Source organism: Otolemur garnettii, unplaced genomic scaffold (assembly GCF_000181295.1).
Source record: "Otolemur garnettii isolate 467f Iridium unplaced genomic scaffold, OtoGar3 scaffold00030, whole genome shotgun sequence".
Classification (NCBI taxonomy): Eukaryota; Metazoa; Chordata; class Mammalia; order Primates; family Galagidae; genus Otolemur; species Otolemur garnettii.
This window is the reverse complement of record NW_003852425.1, coordinates 8,286,824-8,310,818: the sequence shown is the minus strand read 5'-3', so window position 1 is coordinate 8,310,818 and position 23,995 is coordinate 8,286,824. Positions and strand designations below refer to the sequence as shown.

The 23,995-nt window shown below is 40.2% G+C and overlaps 1 protein-coding gene across 1 annotated transcript in view; it reads left to right on the top strand.

Annotated features, from left to right (window-relative positions):
- CAMK4 (calcium/calmodulin dependent protein kinase IV) overlaps nucleotides 1-23,995 on the top strand; it is a 204,612-nt gene that overhangs the window by 157,694 nt on the left and 22,923 nt on the right. Inside the window, exons 6-7 of the mRNA XM_012804613.2 lie at nucleotides 17,928-18,018; nucleotides 20,352-20,426. Coding sequence (XP_012660067.1) covers nucleotides 17,928-18,018; nucleotides 20,352-20,426 — 166 coding nt within the window. The remainder of the gene's footprint in view (nucleotides 1-17,927; nucleotides 18,019-20,351; nucleotides 20,427-23,995) is intronic.

Sequence of the window (23,995 nt, the reverse complement as noted above, 5' to 3'; positions counted from 1 at the left end):
GCATTCTGAAATTATAGCTGAGTATTGGGAAATTGGAGATCTAAAAATAATTCCTGGGCAGAGGAAAGGAATATCATTCTCATTTCTGTTTACCATTATCACCAATGATGATAATGACATCAAAAGTTTATCTAATTCTACTTGTGTGGCCTCCTCTCTCTTTTGATTCCCAGGAGAGCCACAGTAAATTCTGGAGCATTTATCTAGGAATTTTCCATTTACTATACACAAAATATTATGTTAATGATTACCCAGTAAGTATGTTTGTCGTTTCAAGGTTTTGTAAATATTGGATAATGTCAACAATTCAGTTTGCCTAGTACTGATTCTCTGGTATGTCCCAGACTCTCTTCTAGACTCTGGGATACAGAGATCAAGGCACTCACAGTAACTGGGCAGCTTGACACATAAATACATGAGTACAACGTGATATGAGTGCACCAAGTGACTCAAAGGCCTCAGAGAGGGAGAAAGCTATTCTGTAGTCTAGAGAGAAACTGAGTGGGAAGAATCCTCCCAGAGGATGTTAGATCTGAATTGCAATTTAAAAGAGAAGTTATCACTTAATAGGCAGCCAGTATGAAAGAGATGGAATTCCAGAAATACTCCTTTCCTCCTACAAGTTTTTTTAGGAACATAATAAAGGTATGGACTCTAGTTTTTGGTTATTTTTAGGAAGTAGAGTATATATGTTGAGAACTAGGGCTCGAGGGAGAGGCAGGTGACTCACTACAGAGGTTCAAGCAATTCTGCAGAGGAAGAGGCTCTCAGGGACTTTTGCTGTGAGCCTGTAACCCTGGTGGCTGCATGAAGTCCAAAAGCAGCTAAGAGAATATCACAATGTCTAGGCAAGAGATGAAAAGCACCCTCCTCAAAGAAGGGCAAGGTTTGCGAGTCCGTGGATGAAATGTTCAAACCAACTTAAGACCAGAATTTTCCTTAGATCTTCACTGTCAATATTTATGAGTGTTATATACACGAAGACATGGAGATAATAAAAAGTAATCTCAAGCAGGGAACATGCAGATAACAGGACTTAGAGGATCAATAAGAACTCAGTAATCTTTCTTGCCTTCATTAACACTACATTCCTCTCATCTCACTGCCTGCTTCATCTCTAAGGATTTTATTCCTTTTTCTTTTCTATCTAGTTTCATAGCTCCTCTAATAACCTCTTTCTATTCCATTTTCTTTCTTTTTATGCTCTTCTTTTTTCTCTGCTTTAGTTGAGAAATGATGAATCAAACAGTAAGAGCAAAGATAACGTATGTTTTAGAGACCAACCAGAGCCTCCAGACCAGGCTGACCCCTGTGTTCACTGTGTGCACGACATGCACTGTAGGTCCCCAGGAGAGCTACTGAAAGTAAATGCCAGGTACACTCTCTACTTGGAGAGATTTAACAAGGAAGAGAGAAAAATAGCATCTAGCTTATTTATCTTTCGTGGTAGAAGATGTCTCAGAATTGAGATGAATGTGTTCACCTTTGCACAGTAAGTACCGTAAACGTGAGGTTACTCAATAAATAGGACCTGATGACTGCTGGATTATGGTCTTTAGAATTTCATTCACTGCTATTCTGTTAGATTTTAGTTGATTAAGGAATAGACTCCACAGAATCATTGACTTTGAAGCAGGAGAATTGAATAGCTCTAAGTAAGAGTGGGAAATGCTATCTAGTTAACAATGGTAGAATGAAAGAAAAACATGAAAAATACATCTAAAGTGGAAAAATAAAGAAGTACTCACAGTGTCCTTTTGAAGTCAGGAAAGATACGCAGTTTGTTTCTATTTCTAGATTGACAAAGATTAATGTGAAGAAAGAGAAATTTAAAAGTTGGGGAATCAAGCTATGTGAAAATAAGTTTTTAAGGTTAGACATTTTAAACTAATCTTTAGAATGCTCACTCCAAGAAGGTATGTATAGACCAGGAGAAGAAGGGCGTCCAAACACCTTTTGAAAAGAAATCTTATCCTAAAGTGAAAATTTGGCCCATCTTCTGTTCCTCTGGCACTATTTTACACATACACGTATTCTTCTGATTTTCTGGCATTGAATGCTTTGAAAAGCTGAAATCCTGGGTCAAAAATTCTGCCACCACCAATGAGCCCTTCACAGGATGGTCTTTTCTTTATATATACAGTAGAACCTTAATATTTGACTACATCCCTACATTGACCACCTCATAATTTGACCTAGTTATCATAGACCAGACATGCACCACAAGTACTCAGTGGAAGTCCCTTACGGTGACCACCTTCTTCTGTTGACCAGTTTGTTACAGTCCCTTGGGTGGTCAACTTACAGAGGTTCAACTGGACAGACATAGTTTGTGTGCATCAGCCACCGCCTACTGCTGGCCACGGGAAGGACTTTTAGGTAGAAAGACGCCTTTGACAGTGACCCCTTTTTAGGAATGACAGTGTAGGAAATATCTGTGGTTTGAAGGTGAATAGGGATCCTTCTTGTGTGTGTTTCTCCCCAGGGGTAGTAGAGAGTGACTAAAGTTGAACTCTCGTTACCAACTGGACTTCTGTGTTTTTCTTTCATTGATTGTTTACCTGAGGATGAGCGTGGAATCATGAAGTTTATATCTTTGCTTTCTGGTAATGGTAATTTGCCAAAACACTGCAGTATATCCTTTCCTGATGGAATGAAGTCCAATTTTGTATTATATGGAGTGATGTGAATCTACTAGTCATGATGTCTTTGACCCACAAAAATGAATTTTTATTTTGAGAATGGCTAATTCAGGAGTGGTATTGAAAAAAAAAAATGAACATTTCTCTGTAATAGCCAGGGAGAATATGTTTTATTTCTAGGTCAGAAGACAATCTTTCTGCCAATATAATAAAACTCTATTAATGTCACTCCTTGACCATGGAGTTTGAGTTTTATGATTACTAAATAGTAATAGGTTCATACTTCTTAGGTTTAAACTGTATCATATAAAATAGAAATGTTGACATTTTGAGGTTAAGAAATTACCTTCTGGTGATTCATTTTCTTTTCTCATATTTTTTTAAGAGTCCAGTGAAAATACACAAAGTTTCAAAGTTTTGATATGCCTAGAAACAAGGTGTATTTATCAACGAGCTTCCAAACTGAAAGGGATCGCTAGTGAAAAGTGAAGACAGGACGAGGGAAAGACCCAGGAACCTGGCGGGAGGAGGGTAGGGTGTTCTCATCCCTGTCTGTTGAAATTGTTCACCACAGAGATGTGCACTGCAGAGAGCTAGCGTCCAGTGACTTCTCTGAGAGCCAAGTTTGTTAGTTACACTAAGACTTCAAGCCTGACAAATACAAAAGAGGAGGTAAGGGACCTTGGAAGGTGACAGCACTTATGGGCTGGGCTAAGGGCAGCAGGATCTATGGAGTACAGTACTAGGTTGAGAAGCTGTTGACCTGTATATAATAGTCTGAGTAAGGGAAGAAGACAGATCATTCAGGAAATATTCAGGAATAAATTCCTCGTAGTCAGGAGAACGAGCAGATGACCTTTCTGTGCAGCTAAATCACAACTGGTAGGAAATTGCTAGAGACTATAAGCACGACTAGAGAAGTGTCAGCTGACGACCTGCAGCTGAGAACTGAGAGGTGGGTGATGGCGATCACAGGGAACCCACTCGTCTTACCTGTTGGCTCTCTCTGGCTCTCTGTGACTCTCTCTCTCTCTGTTCCTCTCTCTCTCTCTCTCTGTCTCTGTCTCTTTCTCCCTCCCTCCCTTCACCACAGTCAATTTCTTTTTACTTCTTAGGTGGCTGGATTAATCATTGAGGAGTTGCTTCTCTTTTGTTTCATCTTGTTTTTTCTTTAAGTTCTTTCACGACTTTTGCTGGTTCCTTTCTCCTGAGCGACATGCTGTGATATTCAGGGGACACTCCATCCTTCCCTCCGCAGTCTGTGCACATTCTCCTGTAGGGCTGCACTGACAGTCGCCTTGCAAATCACTCAGACACAGAGCGGACATTTCCCGTCTGTGGATGATCTCCTTTCTTCTGCCTAAAGGTCTAAGAGTGCCTTCTCCACCCTGGAAGTTCAGTACCTTGAGAAGGTGCTTGCCAGTTTCTCAGAGCTCTTTTCTCGTGAGGAAAGAGCCATGGTATTTCCCCCATCCCAGTTGTGAACACACTGACGCTCAGAGAGATGGGCCTTTGCACGGTCGCTCTCCAGTGGAGCCCACTTGTTAAAACTCCCAGTCTGAACTTGACAGCTGAGCATCTGGAGAAGTGTCCTTGACCTTTGGGATTCTGGGTCTCTTACATCTAGGTCTGTACAGAAAGAAGTTCATGAATTCAAGCAGTCGTGTAGGCTTTCATAATTTTCTACATTCTTCCTTTAAATCAAGGCAGAAAAACGTGGGCTAGTTCGGTGACTATAACTTTGCGACCTATTTATTAGAGAACTTCTGAAAGGAGTTAGTCCAAATCTAAGGTCTGGCCTCCTCCTCTCCTCACCTGTAATGAATTCTGAAGCTAAAGATATATGTTTGCTTTTGTTTTTATTTTTTTCTCTTCCTGAGAGATATAAATTCAGAATTTCAGCAAATTCACTTTTCCCCCTGAACTCTATGGCGTTTTATAGACCACTCAGCTGGACGCCCTTCACACACGGTGCTGTGATTAGCTGTACACAGGCCTGTCCCCTGTGTCGGGGGTGTCACCTGCAGGCGAGAAAGGATGAGCTGTTCATTTCATCTGTCTCTGTCATCCTTTTCCTCTCCCGTCCCCTGCCCCCCATATGCTCCATATACCCCTGTGGAGTCAGAGCATAGGACAGGCAAACGATACAGCATATATCCATTACTTAGAATCTAATTACTTACAAAACTTGCTGAGGGTCCTAGCATTTTGAATGTTGGAAACATTTTAGAACTGGCCTTGTATGTGTGGTTTCTAAAAGACAGTAATAAGCTTCTAAATATGTTTAGTTATTCAAGAAACTGTTAAGTGACATGAATTTCAAAGGTGGTAATGCCGATCTAAGTCTACAGGAGAACACTTTCCATGAAATGTAATGGCTTTTAGAAATCTAAAGCAAGATATATGGTATATTCTGCTAGTTTGGAAAGAAAATCTAATTTCATAAAACTCAACATGATAGATTCAAGGGAAAATCCAAGTTGAAAAGCATAATTTTTCACAAATATACTTTGCATTCTAGTCTTGGTTTCTGTTTTCGAAATTTAATATTGAAACACATACATTTCTATGAATAATATGTTGAATGTGCTATAGGTTCTGACCATCTGTGTGATTTATCCTTTGAAATGTTCCCTTGAATGTTGGAACCATTCCAGAACCACAGGATCTAACTTGAAAATTATCTTCCTAACTTTTGCCTGTGAAATCGCTGTTACAGAAACTTAGCCAGACTCAAGACGTACTGGCTGTGGATCCTTCAGAATCCCAGAAATACCATCTTACTGTAAGTTGAGTATCGCTGAAGGATAGCCTTGTTAATGCTGATTCACAGCCTTCACACTTTCTGTTTCTTCATACAATGGGCCATTTAGTAAAGGAGCTAAATGCTTCTGATCTATTCTACTAACCAATTGAAAGCAGGGAGACTCTTTGGGAGAGTCTGTACTTGGCACACATGTAATCAAGGCCTAACAATAACAATCCTGGCAATAGATGATCTCAGTCATCAGTGACATGACTTATTAATCCCCTACTATGGAGCAAACTTTAGCTAAAAGCTTTAAGGGTATATTTCATTTTATCTTCATACTGTTAAGGCTCATTATGCAGAATTCATTTCACCCTGAAGAAACCTAGACTCAGAGAGGTTAAGCCACTTTTCCAAGATCACACAGCTAGTTCATAGAAGAACCAGGATTGAAACCTAAAATAAAAGCTAGATTCAGAGTTTATACCCTTCATCCTTTTGCAGTCTGCCTCCTATTATTATCCCTGAGACACTGGGCCAAAAGCCAAGACACAGCAGACAGAGGCCCACGGGTAGCAGAAGTGCAGAGGATAAGCAAAACAGGACAAGCTTGAGAATCATATGGCAGGAAGAAAGTCACACATTTTTAAAGGCACAGGTGCTTTGCAGCAGGTGTGCCTCTTTACATTTCCCTCTGTTTTTCTTTGCTGTTAGATTTAGTCCTTAAAAACTACTTATTTGATAAATAAGAGTCACTTTACATGCCATAATTAAAAAATTAAATGTCTCAAAAAATTAAAAATATGTGCAAATGAATATTCTATTCTTTTTAGGGCAGGAGTAGAAGGGAATAATAATAGCTGCACAGGTGTAACTCTTTCAGGTGCAGTTAGCTGTATAACTCGGTCAGTATCTGGAATAATGGAAAAATCAAATGGTGCCTATGGCTCAAAGGAGTAGGGCACCGGCCCCATACACCAGAGGTGGCAGGTTCAAACCTGGCCCCGGCCAAACACTGGAAAAGTTGAATATCATGAATGTGAGTCAATAGTAAGAAATCAGATAGAAGATTTACTCAAGTCTTTGTAGCCACATGGAGCTTTCATTCTGTTAGTTACAAATAGTTGCTCTTTATGCTGGCTTTGTGGGGGGTCGTAAAATACAGTGCAGCCCCCGTGGACTGATGATTCAGGTTGGTCTCACCTGGCCCAGCTGGCTCCAGAGCCTGCTCATGACTAGGCTGACTCCCGGACACAGGAACTCATGTGAAAATGCAAGAACTTACCGGCCCCTCCTTCAACACTTTTTTTTTCCTCAAAATCTTCTTTTGTTCATTTATTTTTTATTAAATCATAGCTGTGTACATTAATACAGTGATGGGGTACAGTGCGCTGTTTTAAGATCCCTTTTTGCCTCAGAGATAAGGAATCCCAGATAGACTACCAGTGCACAAGCTTGGCAGAATTCAAGACTCTCTTCATTCATTCATTCATCCCACTTTTCTTAAGTACAGGGAATGATGAGAAAGAGAAGCTAAAAGAAATTAGCTTGGTTTGTTGCGACAAGTGTAATCAATGCAGTATAAATAAAATCATTTTAGCATTGAAGAGTAATAGCGTATTAGCTTTGCCTATAATTAAAAGCATATGGCCCATAAATTCCATAAACCACATTTTTATTCACATGGAATTTTCATGTGATGAGCAATGTATTAAGATGCATTGAATTTTGTTTTAATGTTATATTCCTACCTTAGCATCACCTCAGGACTTTATTTTGTGATTTCCAACAGAATAGGTTTTTTTTACAATGCCTTTTAACCTGAATTGGTAACACCAGGCAATTTAAAGAATAGTGTGGTGCCGAATAGAATAATAGAACTTTTTATATTTTTAACCCTGAAATCATTAAAACATCTTATTTTCATGTGTAAACTACTTGAAAATACATCATAAATTATTTTTTTTAAGTATGCCAAGTCTTCCATTAGAAGGTCTAGCTAGCCTTTTTATTTTCTGGTTTTCTATACCTCTGATCTTTTCAAATGATGGAATACGGGAGAAGACTGACTTGGGATCTCACATAAGCAATGTTAATAGCAAACAATTCTGCAACATGTTTGTGGGCAAAATTCAAATTCAATTTCTGTCGTGTGAATATGTATAAGACAAGATGGTATATGTTAAAGTGAACTTTTATATACCCTGAGTTGAGGACGTAGGTTTCACAGATGGGAAATAACAATACAATTATTATTCACATATGCATTATACAGAAAGTTAACTGTGAAAATATTTTTAAATTAGTTCCCATGGTTAGAATACAAGATTCCCCATATTTGATAACAGGCTATTTTTGTGTAGAACAAATTGAAGCCAAATATCCCCCCTCTGGTATCCTGCCTGGTTCCTAGATTGAGATTTCACAATTTTAGGACCACAAAGGGGCATTATTAGTTAAAGGCTATAAAACAGTTTTTAAATCTTTTAATATATTTTATGTAAACCACATATGTATGACCTTTGAGGATGATGCAACAGTTTGTAAAAATCCTGACCGTTTCCCTGGGCTCATATTTGTCACACTAGGGTGGTAATTCTGATGTTCTTGCTCTTGAGAAGGTTCTGGCTGGCAGAGGAGAACACAGTGTTCTATGAGCTATCAAGGTATATGTTGTCTCTGGTCAGAAGGTGGAGACTGGTCCGTTAATTATTGCTTACTAAATGTTGTGTTATAGACGTGCCTTTCTAAATACGGCATCTACTGCATAAATACACCAAAAAGTGATTCTTGGGGGTGAAAGTTGTAGGAACTACAGTTCTATTAAAATGAACCCAAGTCAAGCCAGGTAAAGTTATTCCTTCTGCACCCCAGAAAGCAGGGCACCAAGTAGCCTAGAGGCAATTGGGGAAAATCTGTGTTTTTCCTTTTAAAGAAGAAGGAGAATCAATGGGTGGCTGCCAGATTCACCCTCTGGTGCTTTCTCTTACATTACATTTCCTTTTTCTCACATCAGTCTTTCTCCTGCGTGGGAAATCTCTGGGAAGCCGCAGATGCCCCCACCCCTCAAATCTTCAGCAGAGGAGCGGAAGCTGCCCCAGCTTAGGGGAGGAACCAGAGATGGAGGGAGCAGTGCTCACAGCCACACGGGCCTTGGGTTCCCAGTAGACCAAATGGGCAGATTTAATCAAGCTTCAAAAGCAAACCTCAGAAAGATCAAACTATTTTCAAGTAACATAACTGCATCCAGAAAAAGGCTAAGGAATATAACAAACGCGTTTGTATTTATCCAGCACCCAACAAGATAAAAGCTACGGTGTTCATCAGGAGAAAAAAATCGATCTATAAAAATGGCTCAAATATGAAAAACAGTAGACAGGGGCATTGAGACAGTTATAACAACCACATCAAACATATTCCAGAAGATAGAGGAAAGATTGAACATGTTAAATAGATTGGTGAAAGGTATTTTTAAAAATACTAAGATCAGATAGCTAAAGATGAACACTATGTAAAATTACAGCATTTAAAGTGAAAAATATACTGGATGGGAATTAACAGCAGATTAGCTACCTCAGAAGCAAGACAATAGTGAATTTGAAGACATGGCATTAAGAAACTATCCAAGGGGCCAGGTGTGGTGGCTCACGCACTCTGGGAAGCCAAGGTGAATGGATTGCTTAAAGTCAGAATTTCAAGATCAGTCTGAGCAAGAGCAAGACCCTTTCTCTACTGAAAATAGAAAAGCCAGGCACAGTGGTATAGGCCTGTAGTCCTAGCTACTTGGGAGGCTGAGGCAAGAGGATTGCTCAAACCCAGGAATTTGAGGTTGCTGTGAGCTATGACACTGTGGCACTTTACCCAGGGTGACAGAGTGAGACTCTGTCTCAGAAAACAAGAAAGAAAGAAACTATCCATGGTAAAACATAGAAAAAAAAGGCTAAAAACAAAGTGAGCAAGAATCACTAAGCTCTGTAATAACCTTAGTACACAAAATGAAGTCACCGAAAAATGATGGAGTTAGAGTTATTTAAGGAAATAATGTAATTCTCAAAATTTGATTAAACTTATAAACCACACATCTAAGAATCTTAACAAATTTGAAGGAACATGAAGAAAATGATACCAAGGGACATGATATACAATGTGTCTAAAACCAAAGATGGAGAAAAAAATTGTAAAGACAACCAAAGAAAAAAAACACATTATAGCAAAGGAAAGGGCGATGGCAGAGTTCTCTTCAGAAATGATGCAAATTGGGCAGGCGTGGTGGCTCCCAGCTCAGCCTTGGTGCTTTCGCTGGCCAACATGGAGGACTGATTGAGGCCAGGAGCTTGAGACCAGCCTGAGCACCATAGGGAGACCCTATCTTTACAAAAAATAGAAACATTTCCTATGCATGGTAGCACACTCCTGGAGTCCCTGAGAAGCTCAGTCAGGAAGCTTGCTTGAACCCAGGAGTTTGAGGTTGCAGTTGGTTGCAAGGAGCTATGATGACATCATAGAACTCTAGCCCAGGTGGCAAGAACCCTTAGGAAGGCAGGCAGGGAGGGAGGGAAGGAGGGAAGGAAGGAAGGGAGGGAGGGAGCCAGGGAAGGAAGGACGGACAGAAGGGAGGAAGGGAGGGAGAAATGATATGCATAAGAGACTGGAATGCAACATCAAAGTACTATAAAAAGAAAAGGGGGGGGCTGGTCTTCTAAAGCCACTGAAAGTAGGTTTCAGCAGTAGAGCCAAAACGCAGACTTCACTGGACATATACAATCTGACAGAATTCCTCACGAACATGCCTTCAATACTAGAATAAATTTTCTGTACACTACAAAATGAAGGTGATTAATTTGTGTTGTATTTCACTTCCCAGCTTGCTGAGCAAGGGAAGATGCTAACAGGGCTTTAAAATAAAGAGCAGGATGAGTTGAGTTTGCTGAGTTTCTGGAACACAGAACCACACAAGGCTGTGAGGTGGGACAGACATAGGACGTCTATTCTCATCCAAACATACTCAGAGCTGTTGTTCTATCCCAGATCCAGTAGTCCCATCATTTTATATATTTAATATATTTATAAATATACAACTATGTGCTGATCTCAGAGTAAATTCTGGCGTTCCTTGGTACTTTGTGTTCATTCGTTGGTGTTTACCACTGATGCCTTATGCAGAGCATAATTCTAATCTCTTATCACTCCTGCTTTCATACGTTCTTTTCACAAACGTTTCTTGAAAACCTAGTCCATACCAGGCCCTGGGCCTAGATTCTGAGAGTCAAAGAGGAATAAGACGAACTCTACTTGCAAGGAATTTAATTTTTGACAAGCACACAAATGTGTATAATAGCCCTAAAAACAGCATTAAAATATTAGATGAGAGATACAAAGAAAATGTTACAGAGATCCAAGAAATGGTATTTTGCTTGTGGAATTAGAGGAAGATTTCACAGAGAAGATAGTGTTCATCTGGGTTATAAAGTGTTAACAAACTATCCTGGTTAGCAACTTACAACAGCCGTTTTATTACGCTCATGTATTCTCTAGGTCAGGATGTTAGAACATAGTGGGAATGACGGTGATCTCTGCTCTGTAATGTCTGGGGCTTGATGACTGGAGTAGGGAATCGTCTAGGGCTGTGTTCATTCACATGTCCGCACATGGAAGGTGTCACCACGTGGAACATCAGTGTAACTGTCAACTGGAGCACCTGCACTTGGCTTGTCCCTGTCGCCCAGTTTCCTTCAGCATGCTGGACCTGGGAACAGCCAGACTCTTTTCATGACAGCCCAGGGACCTCCAAATGAGTATCCAGCCTACCAGATAGAAGCCGCATTGACTTTTATAGGCTAACATCAGCCATCACACTGCCATTCCTCTGCATTCTATTGGTTCCCGGCAAGTCACAATACCCCCCGACCCCAGATTCAAGATGAGGAGAATCAGACTCCACTTCTAGATGGGCGAGTGGCAAAATTCTGGAAGAGTCGGTGGGATGAGTAATACCATTTCAAGGATCTTTATAAAATACATTTTGAAGGACCATTATTAAGTCAAAGGCATGGAAGATGATTATTATCTGAGACCCAAGTGGGAATGTGTACGGCCTAACTCCGGAGCAGCGAGTAAGGCTGGGGGGCTGATGTGTGGCATGAATCGCCCCAGGATAGTGCCCAGCCATGAACTAGGGACAAATATCGAAGGGCCTTTCATGTTTATACTGAAGAAAAAAGGCTTTCACTTGTAGGCAATGAAGAGCCCACAAAGTGACTTGTTTTTGTTTTTGAATCAAAGATGAGTTATTCAATTAATATGGCTTAGAATGAGGACCTAGTTGTGTGGATAGATATAATAGAGCGATTACCAAGGATGATATCGAGCAGCCACAATGTAAATGCAAAGAACAGAGAGGCGTGAGGTGTGTTTTGGAGGTAGAATTATGACCGATAGACCAAGACTAGTGAGGAAAAAGGAAGTGTCTAGGGTAACCTCAAAATAGGTGAGCCAGCCTCAGAGGCCCCAGAGCTTGGCTGCTTGGCTGCTTGGACTGAAGTGGGCTCCTCTGCTGCTGGGACGCTCCACAGATCAAGGCTGAGCACAGCTTCCCACAGCCAGACGCTTCTGACCAGGCCTGATGATGTGGTCGTGGGAGCCAGTAGCGCCTTGTTCCTTTGATCCTATATTCTGGTGACAATTCTGGTGGCGTCATAGAGTAGTAGTTAAGGATAAAGACAATGGTAGAACCAGGCCCCCAAAGCAGATATGACAAGATAATAGAGTGTACACTTTGAAGTTCTTAAGTTTGTGTATATTGATTCCAAATTTCTTGAGGAGCAGAAGAGAGCAAATTCACATAGTTTAATTTTTCTTCCTAATAAGAAAACTGTAGTCAGAATACTGTTTTCTTCTTTTAATGACTGGTTCTCCTTTGTCCTGTAAGATATTTAAAGAGATTCAAACTTCCTCCTACCAACTCCTGAGACATTATCAATTAACCACACACAGCCCATTGAACACAGCATAGCTGTAATTAAACTAAATTACTATGCAGTAGCTTTCATTACACAATGAAACAGTCTTTGTTAGGACCATAGAGAGAGTTTAATTACATGTCTAGACACCCCCTGAATTCAGAGCAGCGGTATTATCTTTGGCTCTTTAAAAGAGAGTTTGAGCTTTGGGTGATTGCATTTTTCCTAAAGATTAAATGGAAAAATAATTTGGTCTTTTCTTTCCTTTTTTTAATTCCACATTCTACATTAATGCATTCCTGATTTAGAAATCATTTATATATCGGTGAATATAAATATTTTCCAAGGAAAAAGCACAAATTTTCACTCCTTGTCATGTTTAACGTACCTGTCACGTGCATCTGTTTCTCCTCTAATACGTCTGAAATACCTGCTTTCATTTTCGATGTATAAAGCCCTTCCTGTGGTCTAAAGCACAATCATCTTCCTTAATGCTACTTCCAGCTCCCTCATCCTTGTGAAGGGGCCCACCTCTTCGCCGAGGGGTCGAGTCATATCCTCATTCATCCGCAGTCCAGCCCGATCAGCTTCTCTGGACAGTGCAAAGCTCTCACCCTGTCTGTGCGGCTAAACTCAAGGCCCCAGGCCCTGAGGGACCAGAATGTGCAGACACAGGCGCTGCCCTTGTTTCTCTGCACACCAACCTGATCTCTTCCCTCCCATGACCAAAATGGGCTTGCTGCTTCTTTCTCTGTAACTATGGATCATTTTTGAACCTTGTTCCAAGTTACACAATATTTTCTGAATACCATCTCCACTTAATTAGCCTAACCTTTCCATGGCCTTCAGTCCTAAAATCTCACCTTTTCTGAAGCCAGGTCACAGATGTGAGACTGAAATAATCACATGTTTGTCCCTCTTAAACATTCCCTTAGTTGCCTTGTGACATAAATTTGCTCTAATTTTATAGACAAATAAGTTTTATAGACTGAATTACTGGTTACTCATTCATTACTTCATTTTCTTTACATGTGTTTATTCTGTTAGCCTGAGATTTGTCTATTTAAATCTGGACACATAGCTTTTTTCCATTACTTTTTTGCATAATGCCTAATTTAAAATAATAGCCGTTCACTTAACAATAATCGCTACTGAAAGCAAAGATAAGTGTCTCACTAAAATCTTAATTGAGTGAATGTGTTAGGTTTGGGATTGAATCTAAGGAAACAGCAGAGATAAAATGATATTTTCCACCAGTGCTGTATAACTGATTTTTAGAAATATGTACCTAACAGTGTTTTGGGCCAGCGCGTATACAAACCTAGCCACACTATCCCTGTCCCTCCTCCCTGACTGGGTAATGAGGAGACTCATACCACAGTGAGGAATGAGAACGGAAGTCTGAGTATTCTTTGTGACCTCTTCCCCTCTGCTACTCTGACTTGACACCCCAGGTCGCCGCTGCTCCGTGGCGTTCCTAGCTAGCTTTTCCACCAGCATCTGGTTCCCTTCCCCCGTGACGTTGCTATCCCAGCAAGCATGTGCCAGCAAATGTTTGCTTTTTCCAGACACTTCTAGGCCACACCCAAATCTGAAAGCCACAGAGCACACAGAGGAACCTCAACCTTAACTGCAGGGCGGGCAGCAGGCTCAGCACTGGCGTCCAGCAGAAGCCTAATTCTAGGAACCAGAACCTTTGGGCTGCCCACTGCTCAGGGGTGTGCTAGTGCCACTGGGCACATCACTGCCCATTTACCCACTTGACATTTAAGTCACTGCCTCAATTCCATTTTATTACATGGGCCAGTAAAATTTATGAATATTTTAGACACAAAAGAGACCAAAGAGAAAGCTCACAAATGCATTTTCAACAGCTTTTCCCAAACTCCCCTGAGGCATATCCCGTATTGGATATTCAGATCAACCTGAAAGGATGTGAAAAAATTAATTCAGCCATAGCTACCGACGTAGCACCACTACAGAACAAAAACTAATTATGTAATCTGTCAAAATGTCACTTGAAAGATGAGACTCTTCCTCCTAATCTCACAGTTAAAGTGTTCTCATTGGCTTTTGGCCTTTCTCAAAGTGACAGAGTAAATCTCATTCATCTAACTGATATTCGGTGAGCATCTCTGAGGTGGCGGTATCCACTAAGAATCGTATATGTTTAATAAACACAGAGATGCTAGAGCCTTTCTTCAGCCAGAGATAAGAGATGCTGCTGTGGACACATATTGCCACAGTGTAAGCATAACGTTTTCTATTTGACAACTTGAACTTCTGTTACAAATGAATAATAGTAAATGAATCAAAGGGCCAGATCCCCATCATTCTCTGACTGTAAATTAATGACTGCAGAGTAGGACAATGTATGCATCTATAGGAAAATGGAGTTTCTTATTAATCATCCAAAAGCAGTTGTTGAGGGCATAGTCAGCACCGGGCACTGGGAGGAAGGAAACAACGTGTCTGGGGGACCAGACACACATTTTCCTCGTCTTCATGGAGCTGTCCGTCTGGTCAAGGAGACATCCTGAATGGGAAGCCTGCAGAGGAACACATGTGCTGTTCAGAAAACCGGGGAGTATGGATGAGAGGACCGGAGTGTTGGCACAGGCGGTGTGTCCGTGTGGAAGGACAGGTGTGGCCTCTCTGAGGAAGGGACATGATAGTTGAGTCCAGAGAGTGAGGACAGCTGGCCAGGTAAGGAAGGGTGAGAGGGTCCAGGCAGGGGAGCAGCTAGAGGTGTGAGGGAGATTGGGGCTTTAGAGAAACTGAAAGTAAGTCTGAAAAAGAAAATAAAATCTGTATGGAAGAAAAGATGGAGGGAAGGGAAGGCTGGAGAGTCTTCCCATGGAAGTGAAGAGCTTCCCAAGGAGAAGAAATGGCCTGACTCCCTGTGCTTTATGTGGAAAATGCTTTGAATGGGGCACGTTGAAAATCAAAGCAAGTGTTCAAGGGACCACCATAGTGACCAGCTGAGGTCACGGCAATAAAATGGAGAGAGACAGGGCCGTTCTAGAGACATCTGGAATAAAAGTTGACAGACCTTAACTGGGAATTAGATGGAGATGATGAGGGAAAGGAGAGGATGAATTTCTAACTTGAACACTTGGGTTGATGGACATCCTGACAGTGAGGTGGGAAAAACTAGAGGAGGGCTGAGAATCAAGAGTTAAGTTTTGGACAAAGTGGACTTAGGGTCCCTGTGAAAATTCATTTGGAAATGAGACAGCATAGCTAGATAAAGAAATAATTTTGAACTGAACAAACTTTTAGGATACTATCATGGAATGATCTTTAATTCTTAAACTTCCATTAATTTCATGACATAGTTCATCTAGTTAATATGAAACCAGACATAGTCCCTGAAAATAGCCTCTCTCCATCATATCAGATCCTGTCACTTGTGGGGGATGGGTGGTATTCAGAGGATTGCAATATGTATATGACATGTGTGCCACTTGTAGAAAGTTTACTTTTTCATACATTCAAATTTTAGTAATACATCATTGGTATAGTTCAATTTTATTTAAAACATTGTCACAATCTCGTCACACAATGTTTAAAAACACATACATATTCTTTTTGCACTATAAAAAGTGGGCAAAAGGGAAAAGAGTAGAAAAATGTGCTCAGAAAGAGTTTATGGTAAAAGGGGAGGACACATTCAACTTGAGAAACAGGGTCAGAAAATAAATCCGTCTGTTCATACATTTAACAAATGCTTATTGGGCGTCTATGGAATGTCAAGGCTGGTTTTAAATTTTAAGGCAAAGATTACAGACTGCCGAGTATTTTGCTTGGCTTATGCAAGGTTTAACATTCTTGAATTTAGTTGCCAACATTTAAAATTTGGAATATTTTATGTCAACATTCTGTCTTGTCTTGAAAAGTCAGAAGAGCTGACAGTGTGGGGTCTGATCCCCACCTGACAGCAGTTGGCTGAGTCAGAGCGGCTCTGGTCCCTTAAGTGTCATGCTGTCTCTAGGAACAGACACAGCCCTACCACTTTCCCAGAGGCCGGAGTCCTAAGTGGTTAGTGCCGAACAGGTCAGGCAAAATGAGTCAGAAAGTGGGCACTGGGTCTGGTGGGGACAGAAATAAGACTACAGGGTGATGAAGAAACAGTGAGAGGAGAGAAAATGCCCTCAGTACGTGCAGACTGCATTTCTGACAGTTAGCTGACAGTAGGAAATAATTGAGTGTAGTGAGGGAAGGCTGGAGCCGTGGGGGGCTGAGAGGAGAGGGAGGTGGTGGTGGTTTTCCTTTTCTTGTTTCCTTTTGATGACCTCAGCACCTAGAGCACATTTATATGATGAAAGAAGAGAAAGAGGAAATAGTGAGGAAGAAGTAAAGAGAAGATGGGAGTGGTGGGGTCCTGCCTTTGAGGGGCAGGAGCAGGGAGGTCCCAGCAGCACGGAGGGACAAGAATGCAGAAAACCAGGGAGAACCGAGAACAGACAGAACAGCAGGCCTGGAAATGCAGCTGCCTACCACACAGATACTATTTGTCTTAGTAATTCTTGGTTCCAAATGGACAAATCTACAGTATGTTACAATTCCTATTACTGCAACTGTGTACCTTTTCTAACTCCTGAACAGTCTTGCTGTAAACTATCAACACGTGTATAGCAAGTCCAGGACATATTACACCTTAGACCTATTTCTAGGATAAAAAAAGAAAAAACAATATATGAGACATTCTATTTATGAGTTATACTGTATGACCTGGATGGAGGATTTGTGACAAATTAAATGAAAAATGTATACGAAATTGCTATGAAAGTAGAAAAAGGAATCAAAAAGCAGATAGAAGAAAGGAGAAGCAAACAGACGAGTGATCACTTTGAAGTAGAGGCTGATACTAGAAGGGAGGTCGGGTAAGACGTAGCATTTACGATGAACCCATTTTATATGTGTGGTTAGGCATAATTCTGCAAAATGATTTGAAATACAAAAACACGAGCGGAGTTGCTGGAGGTGATGTTAAGATTCATCTCAAGTTCAACTGTCAATACCTATATCGACAGCTGTATTTACTAATTCACAGAAGAGCCTATGAGAGCATTCGTCATCATCATTAAAGGATATTTATCTTATAAAGGATAGCTCTCTATAATAACTACTCACATCTGTTCAAACAGTAATTAGGAAGTCTTTGCTACAGTTGTCAGTTTCTAAGGCCACACATACCATTATGCTTTTCAGATTATAAACCAGACAGATTTCAATACAAAATACCTTTACTAGATTATAATAATCTAGCCAATTTCAGTTGATATATTAATAATGTATAGAAAGAACTACAACTAATATTCTCTGAGGCGTAAATGTTTTTTTCTGAGAATTGATACTATACAATTCAAACTGCATAACATTTAGGCAATAGCAAGGTATTCTTTAATGTATACTTTAAAAACATTTTTCTTTATGGCATTTATTTTTATGTCATTGTGTGTGTGTTCTTGAATCACATAACTTAGGGTTCTTAAAAATTAAGTATAGATGTTGGAACCATAAATAGAATTACACAAATGTTGCTTCATTACTTTCATTATTTTCCTTATTTAGTACCTACATGAAAATGGAATTGTCCATCGTGATCTCAAGCCAGAGAATCTTCTCTATGCAACCCCAGCCCCAGATGCACCGCTCAAAATTGGTGAGAACATTTCCTGGTGTTACATGACCTCTTTTTCCAGAGCAGAAGAAATTTATCCTATGGCATTGTAAAATGTTGTTCTGTCTAGTTTTGCCTTCATCCAATATCTTTGAGTATTTTACCTCAGTAAAGAAATATGCACTGTCTGGTGAGTTTGTGCTCTTTTCTAGATGTTAACCTGGAAATTAGTGCCCAGAAGTTGGTCCATTGCCGGGCACACAAGGAATCATGACTCTTAGAAATGGCAAGGACCTCAAGAGATGACTTTGTATTTTATAAATATATTTATAGCAAAGAGAATGATAGAAAACCTAACACTTATTTGGGGGGTATTAACTTTTATACCATAAATGATTTGGAGCTTAATTTTAGATAATTAAAAAACTTTGATATAGAATACTTAGTAGGTATTAGTGAATCTAGGCTTGGAGTCACTTGTTTGTATGAACAGAGATAAATTACGATCTGTAGTTCCTGAAGTGCACTCCCGAGACACTGGCTCCTCAGCAGGGTGAATGAGGGTCCATAACTCTCTCTTTGTGGAAGGGAGAGTGATTTGCAAAGGCAGTTAAGCAAAGTTAAAAGAGGTGTTTGTTTCTGTAGGACTTCCACAATCCTTCCCATGTAGACTGACATAGGCTGTGCTAGGAGGCATTTCCTAAACTTTATTTGATTCTGGGAACTTATTTTCCCCCCTTGCATTTTGAAGAACTACAAAGATGAATTTTGGGAAATTTTCATCTACTCGAAGAAACTTTTAAATTGACATCTTAGAATAAAATAGGTATTAAATAGTGCTTTCCATGTGTCTTCCGAGGCCAATTTTCATTTATAAAAAAAAATCATAAAATGCTATTTTTGATGAATTCTTCTCAGTGGAATGCATATCAAATCCTCTGAAGGGCACTGTTCTCCTGGTGTGGTCCCTTGTCGTGCTAATCTGACAAGCTCACCACATTTACAAGTGTTAACACCTTTGAAAATTAAGTCATTCATGGGGGAAGAGCTCAGATAGCATAATACGCTTTATGAATGCAAGAACCTAAAGAAACGGTCCTGCTGGCTGGCTGCCAGCTCACTCTTGCAGTCACTCCTGTGAGGCAGGGGACAGCAGGCAGTTTCCATTTCCTTTGTCCTCACTTTCAAAGATTTGATCCTTAAGCAATGACTTCAAATGGATGGATAGATACTAATTTGGGCAGGAGAGCCTTTCTTTCAGGAGGGCGTCCTGCTGCTTTCACTGATAAGGATCAGGCACCTGCCTGGAAGGTGGGTTCATCTTTGAAGTCTAAAATGGAATCCGTTCTGCACCTGCTTCTCTTGAAGAATGGCCTTGTACAGTTTCCCGATGTTTCCTAGATAAGAGAGATGTAGCCCAGCAAACAGAGCAGGAGGGTAGCGATATTCGATTCTATTTTACCTTAGGTAATATTCTGAGAAATAAATGAAAGGATTCATCTTCATACGAGAGTAAATTCTTATCAAATACACTAGGGACTAACATTATTTCTTTTCAAACAGAATAAGCCTTTTGATTTTTCTGTTTATTCTCATGACATTTCTGAAAGTATATTGTTATCTGTTTCAAAGAAATAAAGTTCTGAATTACATCACTAATTCTGTATTGTTCCTTGAAGTTACTGTTACATAAATCTCAAAAATTAATAATGTTGGGCAAAATACAAATATTACACTATTACTTTAAAAATAACCTACTTGCTAAAGCCTGAGATTTGTAGCGAAAAGCAAAGATTGAATATAGATTCACTAATTAATATACTTAGGAGTCATATTTTTCTCCAATTTATAGAAACATGTGAGGCTGGGTGTCATGGCTTGTGGTAGCATTCCTTGATGCTAGGACTTTGAGATCAGCCTGAACAACATAGTGAGATGCTGTTTCTACAAAGAAAAATTATAAAAAATAAGTAAGGTATTGTGGTATATGTTTGTAGTCCTACCTACCAGGGAGGCTGAGTCAGGAGGAACAATTGAACCCAGAGGTTTGAGGATCAGTTCAGTGATTTATGATGATGCTACTATACTCTAGCTCAGATGACAGATCAAGACCCTGTCTCAAAAAAAGAAAAAGAGAGAGAGTGAGAGAGAAAGAAAGAAAAATAAAGAGAGAGAAAGGAAGGGAAGGAATACTTGAATTATTATTATTATCATTTTAGTTTCTTCCGGTAACTCATCCCACCCACCTCTGCCCTACCATCAAATACAAATAAACAGATAAATTCGTTTTAGTTTGGAATAACAAGAATGTTATTGTCATTTTATAAATGCTGAGAAAAGACTTGCTTCATTAATTTTTTTTCTTGTGTTGTTAGCTGACTTTGGACTCTCTAAAATTGTGGAACATCAAGTGCTCATGAAGACGGTGTGTGGAACCCCAGGGTACTGCGGTAGGCTCTTTAACACTCATGTTTCACTGTCATTGTTATTTGAAGTCTGTTCTTTCTTTAATGATATGATTTAGTAAAGTCATAATGCTTCTGTTTATAAATGCTTAAAATTTGGTGTGCGTCCCCACAAGGAAGGCGTACACAAATGATACTGAGACCGCCTCTTGTTCTGTTTGAGGGCTTGGCAAGGCTGGCTTTAGGGCACCTTGTTAGAATACCTTTTGGGTAATAGCTACTCTTGGACGGACTCAGGAGTAGAAAGAGAATCACCAAGGAAGAGGGCAAGGAAAATGGCAGAGTTCGTATCTGGAATTAAAGCCCTGAGCCCTTTGTCACTGCTCTTATTTGCTTTTCCTTGAAAGGAGAATATGTGTCATTAATCCACACACCTGGCACACAGGGCAACAGTGAGAATGGTTCACTCCTAGTTCGCATACGTGGCCCTGGTGTGGCCTTACTAAGACAAGGGCCTCAGATGAGATTTTCTTCTCAGAATTTGTCCAGTCCCTGCAGATGTATGGTGCTGAGATCCACATACTCTCTTGCCTCGTCTCCCAAGGTGGTCCTTTCTCTGCAGGTCACAACTGAGAGACAGAGCAAACGCTTTCATACACCAGCATGACACTCAGTCTTTCCTTCCTCGATGGCTGAATTAATCTGGCAACAACCTAAAAGCCAATAAAGTTTGCAAAGATTATTAAGAACTCCTAAAATGATTGTGATCGATCAGTGTTATAAATCAATTAAAATCCTAAATTGGATCACAAAGAAAAGAGAGAAGATTTCAAATTATCAGCCACAAGATTAGTCATCCTTTTCCGTTAGAATCAGAATCTTTTTACACAAACCGCCTTTCTCTCACTTGTCTCTTTGGTGACCATTTTTTAATCGCCTCTCGTATGTTCAGGCCATCGCATGGCACCAGGATGATGCATTTCCTACCTACACCCATTCAGGCTCAGAATCTATCAAACAGACAAGGAAACCAAAAACTTACAGCACCTTAAGAAGTACCGGGTTATGTGTATGGAAAAGCCATTATGGAAACATAGGAGAAAGGTGGTATTTGCAGTTCCCTCTCTGGTTCTCCTACGGCGTTTACATTTGGGCTCCCCCTATCTCAGATGCCAATACAGAACAACCGAATAACTGACTCATTTAACCCTTGAATTCATAAAAATCAGATTGGAGAAGTGCAATAAAAAATGGTTTTAATGCAAATGTGTGATTCAATTTACAGAATTTTAGTCATGGAAGGAACTCGAGAATTAATTTACAAACATTCTCATGTTACTAAGTTTCAGAGAGTTTAAATGACTTCTCCAAGATTCCACATCTACTTGTCAGTGGCTTGGGAATGAGAATCCGGGAAATCCAAAGGTCTAAAAATACATAGAATTTTCTCTTACAGAATCAATACAGATAAGTTCATCATAGAAATAGTTATTAATCCCTTTATTTTAAAACATCTTCTGTTTTAACTTTTTAAACCTCACAAGTATTACTTGGTCACCGTAAAGAGTAAAGCTCCAAGCTGTATAATATAATCAATATTAGCAGCCTAACTGTTTTGCTTCCACACTTTTCTCTCTGTTTCCATGTTCATATATGCATTTTATAATACTGCTGTTAATGAGTTTCTCAGTAAATTTAAAACATCATTTCCTTGCAACTTAATTTTTCATAAATTCAACAATGAAATGAGTGTACATGTATTTCTATTAAATGTTTACATTGTGCCAAGTATTCTTGTTCTGGATCTTACATCCCTTGAGGCCAAGAGTAGTTTATCAATTAGGAGTAAGTTCAGAAAATACAAAATACCTGTGGCTTAGACGAAGTGGAAGTTGATTTCCCTCACAGTAGGACTCTAGAGATGGGCAGTCCTGGTTGAGCTCAGTGTCAGGGCCTAGGCTTTGTCCTCCTTGCTGTTCAGCTGCCCCTTGTATGTGCCTCCTAGGCCAAAACAGCTGCCTGACGCCAGGCATTGCATCTGCATTCTACACGGCAGAAGGGAAGCCACTTTTAAAAGGTGTGCTTTCTCATCGTCAGACAGACATGCTGAAGCCCCACATGTCACTCCCATTTACTTCTTCTTGGACCCACTTAGTCATAGCTGCTGCCAGGGAAGCTGGCAAGGTCTCCTTTGGTTGGTCACATTGCTGTCCCAAATGAATTCAGGGTTGTTATTAAGTGTCTTAGTCTATTTGGGCTGCTGCAACAAAATACCTTAGACTGGGTAACTTAATAAACAACTGAAAGGTATTGGGCACAGTCTGGAACCGGGGAAATTCAAGATCAAGGTACGGGCAGACTCAGTATCTGGTGAGAGCCTGCTTTCTGGTTCATAGATGGCACTTTCTGGCTGTGTCCTCACATAGCAGAAGGTGCGAGGGTTTCTCCAGGCCTCTTTCATAAGGGCACTAATCCCATTTCCGAGGGCTCCACTGTCATGACCTAATCACCTCAGACCTTCCACCTCCTAGAACCATCGCCTTGAATTTTAAGATTTCAACATATGAATTTGGGCAGGGGGTGGGGATTCAGATCATAGCATTAAGAATGGAGGTTTGGATTAAACACTTCACCATTTATGCCACAAACTTTATGAAGTCAGATTTCCATGTCTAGGAAAAAACGTGTGAAAACTGTTGCACTATTTCCATGTCACTGTAGGCCCCCTCTGGTTTTGTTTCATTGTTGTGCTTTTTATTTTCTTTAGAACTGATCACTGATGACCCACCCACGGCCCTTCCCTCCTAATGGTGCCACATGTACTTTTTATTTCTCTAATTCACATGCCCTTACTTGTCCTTCTGTATTTCTTTCATGCCTCTGGGTCTCCAAGACTATGGGAGGTGGGTGGGAATAGTCTTGAATTTAGTACCATGTGCTAAACAGTTGTCATCACTCATTTCCAACCAGTTGACAGAAGGATTGAGAACAGAGAATTGAGAAAAGAATGATAAAACAAATTAAGGATTTCCCACCGGAAGAAAGCTGATAGGCAATTTAATAATCATAGTCTAATACCAAACACTAAGTATTCCTGGGAGGCTGGTAGATGGGAACAATTTGCTAAGAACTGAGCAGCCCTGGAATGGGAGGGTCAAGAAAAGTATGGTAGTGAGCTCTCCTAGTCCCTGCTGTGATTAAGAGACCAGTGTCCTTCCATCAAGGGCTGTAATAGTAGGGATGAGAGTAGTTCTTCCTCACAGCACTGTGAATGGGGGAGTCAATCATTCATAAAATCAACACTGAGTTTCTGATAGATTCTACTTCAGGGACTGAGGTTACAAGGTGAACACAGTATAGTCTTGCTCTGCAAGGATTTCATAAACTATAAAAGAAAGGCAGATTCGGTTTTGATTTGGTAGGTGATGGTGACCCAACAAAGGTTTTTCATTAGGGCAACATTTTAAAGTCAAGTCTGTATTTTATAAGTAACTTGATAGTATGACATTATGACAGATGGATGGTGGGGGGGGGAGAAGAGCTGGAAAGAAAACATAAAAATTTGAAAGCTGCCATCAATGCTCTTTCCTACCCCTCTAATGTCAGAAATCTAC